The sequence below is a fragment of the Cydia pomonella genome, chromosome 1 (genome assembly GCF_033807575.1).
Source record: "Cydia pomonella isolate Wapato2018A chromosome 1, ilCydPomo1, whole genome shotgun sequence".
NCBI classification, from domain to species: domain Eukaryota; kingdom Metazoa; phylum Arthropoda; class Insecta; order Lepidoptera; family Tortricidae; genus Cydia; species Cydia pomonella.
Window position 1 is genome coordinate 41416101 of NC_084703.1, and position 12641 is coordinate 41428741.

Consider the following 12641-nt stretch of genomic DNA (forward strand, 5'->3'; position numbering starts at 1 on the left):
AATATTGTTTTTTTCTGCTGCTAGTGAACTGTGAAGAAGCTGGAAGACAAGGAAATCGTTGCTAGCGGAGCGAATTGCAATAACGATGCGACGAAACTACGCTGCCGAGGGCAGGCGGCGCTAACGCAGCGCGCTTCCGCTAAGCCCAGTGCAGCCGCCGCCATGGCGCACGCCCCCCCGCCCGGCCCCGGTGCTGGAGCGAGCTCCGACGACAATACCCGCCGCCGTTCAGTCTTTTATGTGCCATTATTCGAAAGCTTCGAAAACTACTTACCTCTCACCCCCGAAGAAAGAGATGCTCTCATATCAGGCCAACACCTAGAGGCTTATCCATTGAAAAATAAAAGGAGAATTCTATCTGATAGCGGGCGATTACAACTGCCGTATCGCGGCGACTCATCCTTGACGGAAAGCGAAAGCGACATAAGCGTGTTCAGCCCGGAACGCAGATTTCGACGACCTTTATCGTCTACTATGAGCTCCAACGAGACGTTGGCCAGAGTAGGCCACCGAGACCTGACAAGTCCGAGATTAGTCGCTGAGAGCGGTTTGTCGAGACACAAACCGAGGTTGCGCAGCACGACATCGTGCGAACCCAGATATGATAGAATATTCTCTCCGTTAAGTGGATCTATGTCATCTAACAAATTAAATAACTCGACGGTCAGTATTGGAACTAAAAACTCGATGCAGAATTCTAATTTGTCTTTGATACCCGACTCTCCCAAACTCCTCACGCCCGGTAAAGAAAAATCTAAAACTTTACCGCAAAATCTCACCGTCACGTCCCCAATTCGAGGAAGCAGTAGCTCAACTTCTATATTCAAAACTCCTAGAATTATGATAACACCAGACAGCCCAAGTCGAAGTCCTGGCAAAATGTCGGGTTTAAATTTTATTCGACGTTCCCGTAGCACTAAGTTATCGAGAAGCAATTCCTTGCTGAGGAGTGTTACTGCTAGAAATATAGAAGAATGTACGGACGAGAAGGCTATAGTGACCGACCTAATGGATAACTATGACAAGTTCGTGGACGACAACGGTGGCGAGGGCCAGGTGATCGGGGCTTTGATCAAGAAGCACGAAGCTCAACTGGCGAACAGTCCTCTGAGTATTCGGCGGGGATACCTGGACGTCGATGACGACGTCGCCGTGCATTCTGGTAAGCTACACACGTTTACAACCTGACAACTCTAACGAAACATTATTTATTGCCATGCTCCGTGGCCCAATGGTAGTTGCGTAATATTTAATAGCTCGATAACCTCGTTGCACCAGAGAGATATTGAGTCGTGATCGCTTGATAAGCTTAGCTTTGATATTAAGCTAATGCTCTTATCTTAATTAGAATACTTTTCATAACGGTGCAGAGGGATCACAAAGAATCTTCCGTTTTTTTCCGCAAACAATACTCATGGTGTGAACAGAAAGTAAGTACGTTATGCCAGTCCGTTACGTAATGTGAATGTATCAGAACAGTCGAGTTGAAAATATGTATGTTTATGTAGAAACGCGTAGAAGCGGTTGAAGTGCGCTTAGTAAGCGTCCTTTAGCCCAACAGCACCTTAATATGAATGACTCCGCTGTTTCCGAGTCGTACGCTTCTTGACGACTCACGTTGCAAAACAATGCTCACTAATTGCACGTCAAGGAACGGTAGCATGCTTAGTTTCCTTCGTCAAATTTAAGATTATAATGCGGAAAGCTTTGGTACTACAAAAACAAAGACAATACCTTTTGACCTGTTGACTTAGGTTCATTGTTACACAATATATGATTTTCATTTTGTATTATTCTATTACTGCAATAAACTAAACCTTTTCCCAAAGCTAACAAATGACAGGTCTTTGTTCTGTTTACCTTAATATATATTATGAAACAGTAAGAAATGCGCACAAGAGCAAAGCCAAATTCGTTTTGTTGTAAAGAAAACGATACTAAGGGACCTATTTTAATTTGCTATTACGTGCATGTCATTGTTACTGTAGCTGTTTATTAGTAAATTGATTGCATTGAAAACACTTCGTAGGAGAACACAATCTCAAAAATGTTTATATGTAGTTATCATTATAATGAAGGGCCGCATTCGGGTTTGGTTGTCGATGTCGTCACCGGAGTAAGTGGACGATGTCACTCGTAGTTTGTTGATAATAACCGACGTCGTCTGATCGGTAACTATTGTCGTGCCAAGTTTAGAACAATAATAAAAAAATATTGATATAATGTGTTTATTATGTGTTAAATCAGTAGTTATTCAGGCGTCGTTATCATCACTTCCTCGTGGGCGTTTATCGGAGCGTTATCACGACGTGCAATTAGTGATTGCGTTGCTGCCGCGAGAGGCGAGAGCCATCCACTGGCCGACGGCCGTCGCTCCTTACTGAACCAAACAGACGGAGCATTCATTGCTAAAATGAAGCACACTTGTATTAGATAAGAGATAAGACACGATCATACAATAAACTTAATACCTATTAGGGTACGTAAGTACAAAAATGTATGGAGCAGTATGCACTTTTGTCTCAGGCGACGCCGCTTGGCACAATTGTACTTTAGGTCAAATAAAGCTGATTTAGCCCGGTAGCTACGAGATCATGTTTTCGTATAATAATTCAGGGACAAGAAATTCATAGGCACTTACCCCAGTATTACGTCTTATTGGATATTGTTGTAAAACATATGAACTGAATGGTTGATCTTATCGAACTGAACCTATACTCAAGAAAACGAGCGCAGCAGCTATGCACTGATTAGTTATTTTTATGTTAGTGGACACCTATCTATCTTTTAGTTCCTATTTATATTTATAGTGTACGTGCGGTATTTCGTAATGGTGTCCCTGAATTAAATTAGGTGTTGCAATATTCTCATCAGAAATGCCAAGACAACTTATCTTTCTGATGACGACTAACCTACTCATTCATAAAATTTAGCAACCTCTTACAAAACTCTTAAATGTTGTCCCTTTCCAACAGACAGAAACTTCAAAATCACGGATAGGGACAGACGATTATCAACAGTTTGTTAGATTTGACATACGTTTATGAATAACGTCATTTGTAATCACTACATAATATTTTAATTTTGTATAAGGCGCGTCATCATAAGTTTTGAATTTGTATATCACTTTATTTATTTCTTGTAAAGCTCAGAGTAATAGGTATGTAATATAATGAAATGTAACAAAGTATACTTAAAGTATATATCGACGTAGATTTAATGTTAAGATAAATAAACAATACCGAACTCGTGTTGGTGTTAAGTTGGTGTTGGACAATTTTAATGAGGATGTCTACTTTGGATATTGTAAGCCTCTCAAATGACATGTCGGGCGCAAATAACATCGCAATATTAAAGGAACTGCCCTATTAATATAACAAGGACCCAAGTGGTATTTAAATTCATATATATACGACCTTATTGTCTGACGGCGTAGTAAATCTAATGGCTCCCTCGGAACATCTGTTGCTTCACAGGCCTGCTTAAAGCGGCGAGTGTCGTTGGCACCTCCCAACATTTCAATACAATTTTACTGCCGTACCTGTGCCGAGCTTATTGTAAGAAATCATTTACAGTTAACGGCGTTTTCCAGTTTGCGTTTCCTTGCTTAACCTGTCGTTAACACTAATTGTGTTCCGGTGCCGGTTGTCATAAAATAAGTAATTTGACCAGAAACTCCAAGTTCGGGTTAAGCTAAGATCTTGAGTGTTGTCAATGTGTATGTAGTACGTAGGGTCATGGCGGAAACAGTGGCTCAGTCGCCCAAATATAGCTTCTCTCGTGTTGATATTAGGTTGAGTGAGCCACTGTACCCCGCTTTTTTCTACCGAGCCACTGTTCCCGCCTTGACCCTACTCGTAGCTACCTTGATTAACGAACGAGGCTATACTAATGCTGATTACTACCGCTACTTTAATTTTATCTTATACCTTTAAACTAGCAATTCTTATATATATATATATATATAATCGATCGAAAAATCGATCGGTTCCCCAGTCGGTTTCCCAGATATTAATAAGTAATATGTCGATGCATGCCACATTTAGTTACGGTGCAAAAGGACAACTGAATTTGATTTTTTTATTGCATAGGTACGTTTTAAGAATGTACGCAGTTTAACCTTTGAGCTTTGTTATAGTGAGTAAAAAAATTAGAATCATGCAGGCTTTATTTTAGAACAAACTAGAAGGTTTTTGATAAAGGCATCACTTGAAAAAAATGAAGCTATTGTCAAAGGCACACGTTGGTCACGGGTTGCGTGCACGCCACTTCCGGCGGATGCCACGCCACGCCATATACGAGACCGTCACTTGTCTGCGACACGATATAATATATCTATGTCAATGTTGATGTCTTCATGCTTGCGCGTCAGTATTTATAGTGCGCCTGGTAGGCAATTTATTCGACAGGTCAGCTGCAGGAGCATTTTACCAGAGAGTCGCGTACCTATTCTCTTTTAATACTTTTCGTAGGTGATTTATTATCTGACACAGCTATTTTTGAGTCAAGCCAGGAAATAAGACCAAAGATCGAAATAATCAAGAGAATAGTGTTAGGTAGTGGTGAAATGCACATTCTCCATATCATGGAGAGCCATGACTGTAAGAGCCCGGGCGCACAGAGAGGGGTCTGGAGTTTCGCGTTCTGCTGATCTTGCGTGACATCTTTTGTGTTATCGTACGTGCAATACGTCACTAGATAACTGTTCATCTACCGAAGTAGAAGCATTGCCTAGCTAGAGGCATAAAAGGGCACAGAATTCACCCAATAAACAGTCATATTTTTAACGAATTTGAATCTGATGATTTGAGAACCTCTTCCTTTTTCAATTTGGATAGTAACCATCAAGCTATAAAATAATCAATCTAGCTGAAATTATAATAATAATATATGTACTGTCGTTATTTCACGCCAAGCTTCAGCTTTCTTCTATATCCACGGCGATTGACATTGCAGCATCCTTTGTCTGAATGCCTAGTACATGCGTTATAGTTAAAAGCTACCTACATTGCACGGAACGCAGAACTCTGAACGCGGAACACAGAACTTCAAATAGCTTTGTGTGCGAGGGCGGCGGAACGTACTTGTGAGCTATATCAGACATTTGCTTACATCATTGAATGGATACATCATTATTTTATGTCGCATCATTGGTTAACATCATTATTTTAAAAGTCCTAACGTCTGATTAACGTTCTATGTTATTGCACTTTCTATAGGTATAGGCCGTGAAGTTTAAAACCATATACAATTGTAACATTTCTTGTTGATCGTCGTTAATGCAATTATCTAATGTTCGATAAATTTCCATATGTTGTAAGCAAAATATTATTGTGCTGTTCTTGGTTATTTTGCAAGGTCTGCATAGCTACGCCAAGACAATAGGAATGGATTATGTAGACTGCAAAATATGCATGTTTTATTAGATCACGACTTCTTAAGAATGAATGATTGTTTGGAAATGTAACGAGAGTAATCTGATGTCCAAGTCCTAACAATCTGTTGTGTTTAAAATATGTGTTCGTAGCCGTAAGGTTTAGCAAGTTATGCCATCGGTCCGTAGTAAAGAAGGACCTTGTATGCCACTATTGTTTGCAATCACGGCCATTTCTGCCACGCGAGGCTGACAAATGTCTATTATCTATTATTATGTAACTGTTTAAAATTAGACACTATTACTCGACTCAATTTTGGACCCGGCTTTAATTTAGATTTGCAAACGATATGGCCGCCGTGCCCATGTGCAACGCATGACTCATTTGCAAGGGAAATATATGTTGTTTACAACATGTACATTCCCCTTGTCAGGACTAAGTTATTTTCTTTTAAGCCATGAGCTATTTAGAGTAGGGTGCAATTTTAAGCACGTGCTTGATACGACATGACGCGATATGTTTTACGGGTTTGTTTTCCGACGAATGTTCCTACTTCACTTTACATTTGTCAAAATTACCTAACTTACCCCGATTTCTGGTCAAGTCTCCCGGACTCCCCCTATGTGTCTTTTAATTAAAGTTAAGAAAATAAAAACCATACATATTATTTCAATAAGTTTTAACTAACAATTCAAAGTTAGGATCAAAGAAATCTGCCATAATTATCAAAATGCATATTATAAAACATGCTGTTGTGTCTTTCTATTCTGCAATCAGGGGCATCCATTCAAATTTAATTAAATCTGATATTCAGTGCGTCGCACGCTTCCCTATACATATGGCTAGCCGCTAGTACGGATGACTGCCCATCATTTTCAATCAATCAAAACATATCCAATTATCCACTAATGAATATATTTTTGTCCCACAGACACATCATACGAGAAAGCATGTCGGCGCGGCTCGGCGCCCAGCACGCCCGTGCCGGGGACGCAGGCCCAGCACAGCCCCTCGCGACTGGCTTCCTTCTTCTTCTCCAAGCGCTCCTTCCGCAACAACCCGCTCAAGCGGACCAAGTCAGCCACCAAGTTGGAGCGCGACCGCGCGCTGCAAGCTCCACCCACGCACCCGGCCTCGCATGCTTTGAGGACTTCCAGGTAAACCTCAACTGCATTAAAGCTAAACTTCGAAACTATTTGACCGCGTTCAAAATGTCTAAGCGGCAGAGTAGCAGAGCGAGTAAAATCTATTTGTAACGCCTCAGTTCGTTACATTATGGCTTTATTAGCTACGCAAGCGCAATTTTTTAATTTCTGAAGAATATGTAGCCCACGTTGTGGCAAACTATTGTGTGTCCAACGTCGTGATTGGGTATAAAAAAGCGCATCAAAAAAAAACTGATGCCGAGGAAATAAATTAGATATGGTTCAACTTCCAAGTTCGATTAATGCTTCAGACATTGATATTGGAAAAGATTGCTTAGCAACCCGCTATACTTCACTGTTTCTTACTTATTTGTTTCTCTGCTAGCAATCGCCTTCTTCAAACTGATGGCTTCCACGGTACAATCTTAGGCGACACAGTTGAAATTTTATGCCCGTTTTCCCTTTGTAATATCCCTTAATTTAGTCTGGAACGTGAATACATCTTGCTTCTAACAATTTACGGTTTTAACGAAATGTGAGATATATATGTGGGATCGGGTTTTATTAAAAACAAGTGATAGGATGTAAAAAAATTACACCATACATTATTATAATTATATACCTATACATTATTGTGAAATATATAGCCGTTTTCAAGATCATAAGTATCATTACACATCATTTGCTTCGGCCAAGTTATGTAATAAAGTATGGGGAAGACAAACAAATTATATCCAACTTGAAACAAATGTAGTATGATACCTTTGGGTATGGTGCTTTACGCCCACAAGCTTCCCCCCATCTCCTGACGCAACCTCCCCTCTTAGCATGAAATATTTCCTGGTTCACGGTTTATTATCATTTTTGAGAAAAGTACTAAAGTTAGGAAAAAAGTGACAATGTAAGAAATCAACCTTAATAAATTCTTAATAAAAAGTTCACACTATTTTTTTTGATATGATGCACCATTTTCATGTTATAGCTAGATGAAGAACGAAACCAAATTCATCATTTAAAAGAATAGACTAAAGAGCTTCTTAACCTCTAAAGCCACTACTCAGTCAAAGAGTTTATGACAGACACGAATTTATGATTTGACCTGGAAATTACGACTCTATGTTTATTAATTAATGTGTAAATTACCTACTTGTAAATAAACTATAATAAAATGTGAATATCTTAGCTAGTACTCACGAACCTTCTATGATTATGTCTATGTTTTATGAATTTAATTATTAATGATTTCCAATTTAATGTATGTATTATGGTTATTTCTCGCTATTACTTGAATCTGGATTTGTGACTAGAACTAATATTTACGACATGTTTAATAATTATAGTACTATTGCTTTATTTTAATTGTAAGGAATTCCTAGTATTACGTGGATGTAGGGTTCTGGACTCTAAAATCCGGGGCTTTAGAGATGGGAACCCTACGTGGATGCTATTTTGTGTTTGACTATGTATTGATTTTAGTAGTTAGTTTTTAGAATACCTATCAATAATGTTGCTATGCCCTGACAGGGTAACCATGCATTACTTAATTAACACCTTAATGTAACCATGGTTCTGCAATAAACGAAATGAAATTTCGACAAAATTTAGTCGTTGAACAAACTAGTTCTCTCTATGCGATTTCTTTCATTAAATACATATTATGTTATATTATTTCATCTAGCTGTAATATGAAAATGATGCATCATATAAAAAAATCGAATAAAGCGGTTTGGGTATAGTGCGTAGAGCATCATACCCAAATGTATCATACTGCATAAGTTTCAATTTGGATATAACTTCTTTAAAAAAAATATGATCGAATCAATAGCAACTATAGCACGGCTGGAATATAAACTACAATACAATACCTGTCTGCCTATAACTTACATATAATAATATTTTCTCAGTCGCCAGTCGGTACTTTCAATAAGCTTTGCTCCACTGTTCTGCGTAGTTATTTGCTATAATATTTATTCCAAAATCCCAATGATACAGAATTCGAAAACGTTGAACTTGAACTAGGCTAACTCTGCATTCCATTAAGCATCGGCCAGCGCGGCGGGTACTAATTTGGTTAGGTTTCAATGCAATTCGTTTGTGTCCGTTTGATGTTAATTTGTGGATTCATTCCGCACACGTGTCGCACTCGCAGCACATACCGCTTGTTTCCTTCATCAATCTTCTATTGAAATGTGAACTTTGTTTCGCAATCAGCGAGGTTTCTCTTTCAGAATATTTCATAAAATACTAGCGGCCCATTTGAACTCTAAGATACGTCAAATATTAGGTCTAGATACAATATGGATCGGATATCTCAGTGTGAAAAGTGACGTTTTTGTTTGAAGAAACGTCACTTTTGACACTGATATATCCGATCCATAAAGTTCAAGTCGAACTGTAATTGAAATGAGCACCTACATTACACGTATGCTTTATCGACATGAAATGATATCCTTTGTATTCGCGATAAGTAATCTCAATAGTTATGAACAGATCAAAGCTTTAAAAATATTGTATGTATGTATATAAACCGTCTGTCTAAGACATCAGTGTTGGTCTGTAGGTATCTGCCAGCATACACTAGGCTTGTTTCCTTGGCGTGTTTGTACTGCCTATATTCTTTATTGTTTCGTGGTAACAACATCAGATAGCACTCGTATAGGTATAGACAGCGTTAGCGATAAGAAATCCCTTAAATACATGTATAGTTGTCGGGGTGGGAACCTTTCTTGGGAGTTAACTGTATAAGTACATATCTGTAAGTGTGGGTGCATAGGGAGTTAACTGACTTGAAATATGGCAGAGGTTTTGGCTTAACAAGTTGTCGCTAATGTCGCTAAATACTTTATACTATACCGGCGAACGACTTACAAGGAAAGGTACCGACTGTCCGACTCCGATTTGATTTGACTTTTGGGAACAATTTCTTCCAATAAGTTGAGATTGGGCAGCTAAACAATACTTCATATGTAATATACGTTATTTTAGACTGCTCTCTAATATATATCAAACCGAACCCGGACAGTTCCTTTCTTTGTTAGTTGTGAAGTAATAAGCATATTCTTCGTCTTCTTGTATCTGAGAAAATAGTAAGTGATTTCGCTGGTGTGTATGTTTATGTATTTAAACTGTTGTATTTAACGATATGTCGTGACATTACCCACTACGTTACCGAGACCAGGCGTAATGTTGTGGGTATGGGAGTGTCGCCCCGCCCGTCTGCGCGCCTTATTTACTGGTGGCTCTTTAATTACTTCCCCGCTAACTAAACACGAACAACTTCATCGCTATTCCTATTATTACACGTTAGTTTTGGGCGGTAAACTTAAATAGACCTTCTCGCGCCTGTAATGTCATCGCTTTGCGTAACTTTAGGATCCAATTCCAGTTCGGAGACAAGTTTTGCACTGAGTATTTATTGTTACCTAAAATATTTGAGCTATAGTCCTGCTATGCTAACCATGAGCGATCTATGTTTAACCTAGGTGAAATGATCCCAGGATTGTTTGTGTAAGGGCCAACACACATACCCACGACACGACGTCGTCTCACGTTGCGGCGTCGTGCAACGTTACGTTACAACGTTGTATCGCGGGCCCAACACATACGACGTCGTATCGTGGGTATATGTGTTGGCCCTAACTTGAGGTTTAACATGAATTGGTTTGCGTAAGTGTACCTGTAAGTATTAGGTATACGGATCACTAGTGCAGCTCTGGTGTACCTCTAACTTATTGAATTTTCTGCGTGACACTGATAGCGCAGAATTATATAGGTAGTTATATACAAAAATAATTAGGTACTTAGATTATACTATACGTCTCTAAGTCTTTTACCATGTATGAAGAATTTGCTAACTGTCGTCTCCTGGATATTGATGTCCGCGTTATCTTCAATGGCAATTGCCCACGGCGTATAAAACCTAATATTTTATTTATGAAATAGAGATCGAAATCGATTGTTACAGATCGCACGAGAGTTTACTATCGGCGCACTCCCCTGCAGTTTCCACCATGGATTTGGGACCGCCAAATCAGGTGGGTTAGCAATCTAATTTAATGCTATACAGTTAGCGAGCAGGCACTAAGGGTTTTCGGGTAGAAGAAGCGGAAAGGGTCCACTACCCTGAGAGCTTAGGCGTAAGATTATGGCTCTCCTATAATTTCCTCGAAGCTTGTTTGCAGATTGTAAATGAGTATGAATTGTACAGTTGCCCAGTCACCTTCAAAAATATATTGAACATCCGTTGTCAGATATGTACGTTCACGTGAGGATTCATGAGATTCGTTTTGATACAATACTACATCGATGGTAAACAAGCATACGGCCCGCCTGATGATAAGCAGTGTCCGTAGCCTATGTACGCCTGCTCCTAATGTATTTTTATCTAAAACACACACATTTTAATCCCTGAACTTGAAAAATAACTGCTGAAATAAAATGTTCAATATTGAGACACGTTAACATTTGGTTGTGTCGGGTATGTAGATTGTGGAGAAGCTTAACATAATTCACAAATTCAAAGCTGGAGCGTTTGGAATATACCCCTTTGTGATTTCGCCGTAACATAAGTATGTGTTATTCAGGTGGAAATACGTGCATTGCACTCGTCGGTGCTAGGCCGGCCGCATTGCTTCGCCCTAAGCGCTGAGAATCGCGCTCCTCGATATTTCGCTTGCGCCTCGAGAAAGGAACGTGACCGTTGGATTTACAGGTAAGATTTGAATTTAAAATATCTGCGGAATGCATCAGTAGAACCGCTGGAATGGACATAAATCGCAATGTTTATTTTAAGTGTTTAAGAACATTCAGTGGTATAAATCAATGGCCAGTTACTATATAATAAATCATCCCTACTTATGGACCATTGTTACCGTAATGGAGCAGAATAGAATTGAGCTTAATATCAGCTACGACTGCAGGTCTAATCTAGTGCCCTCCGTGGCTGTTGTCCGCTTAAGAGGAAAGGGGACGGCCACTTCTCCATACAAAATTAGTCTCCATTTTCCTCTCTGGATATTTTTTTACATTATGGAAAACATTTTTACATAATTTGATGTATATTGTACCATAGCTATGTCCCTAGGTTTGCCGTTTTTTGATCAAACGTAGGGGCGACTTTTTATGATTATTTGATTGTTGTAAAAATTTGGAGCAAAAAACAGTTTTCATACTAATTTATAAATGCTCCAAAATGAGGAATATGTTTGTATGAAAAGGTGATTTCGTGCGGGGCTTCGTTTTAAGGCTGTAAAATAGACTAGCTTAGACTGATGGTCATTTGCAGCTTTAAGCCTTATATATATGCTTATTATATTTTAATTTATTAAGAAATTACTGTGCTTAGTCTGTACTGCTAGTAGTACACTGCCCTCTCGTAAAGCCGGACTTTGCCGTCGGCTCACACGCCCCACGAACTCGATCCAGATAAAATGTCTCGACGTGTCGCCGTAGATCCAGAGCACAGTTTGAGCGATAACGAGGTTCTGGTGTGTATCCTGTACTGTACTTTGTTCAGGGTGTTAACTTAAATAGCTGTCTCCTAAAAATAGAGCTTATCTATACTATAAACTAGTATATTATACAACTAGGGAACAAATCAATGAAATCTATAAAATGCGGTATCGGCCACTGGAGGGCTTGGTTACTTTTTTTGAGTGTAGGTCATCTCTTTCAGTTTATTCTATATTATAATTTGTGTTGTGTGCAGTTTGCGGCAGGCCGCACGGCCTGACGAGATGCGCACGCGGCGCTGCGAGCGCTCGGTGAAACTGTGGCTGCTCGAGGCCAAGGCGATTCCGCCCAAGAAGCGCTACTACTGCGAGATATTGCTCGACGACACGCTTTACGCGAGGTAAGTTGCTCTTCCACAGCTACTGTATGCTAACCACGCAAAGTGCAGTTATCGACTTTATAGCCTACTTTTCTTGCTAAACCCTCATAAGCATGCACCTTCTAGTTCATGAAAGTTGCATGATCAAAGTCTCAGTAACGTGCCACTCGTGCCAGAACGTTTATTTGATTCAATTCAAAAAGGGTGGTATTGGTGTTAAGGTGAACTGGTTGCCACTGGACCATATTTTTTAAATTTGATGTTTTCATAGGTTTTAGTTCACTTTGTATG

The 12641-nt window shown here is 39.4% G+C and overlaps 1 protein-coding gene across 9 annotated transcripts in view; it reads left to right on the forward strand.

The window, feature by feature from the left end:
- The window catches only part of LOC133523710 (ras GTPase-activating protein raskol), a 230302-nt gene that overhangs the window by 205731 nt on the left and 11930 nt on the right, over positions 1-12641 (forward strand). For 8 of the 9 annotated variants that reach the window (XM_061859426.1, XM_061859434.1, XM_061859403.1 and 5 more), the window contains 4 exons: positions 6307-6532; positions 10485-10554; positions 11104-11231; positions 12228-12371. In XM_061859426.1, the coding sequence (XP_061715410.1) occupies positions 6307-6532; positions 10485-10554; positions 11104-11231; positions 12228-12371 (568 nt within the window). Of the gene's footprint in view, positions 1-24; positions 1163-6306; positions 6533-10484; positions 10555-11103; positions 11232-12227; positions 12372-12641 lie in introns of all 9 variants that reach the window. The other variant, XM_061859419.1, reaches the window with a different exon arrangement.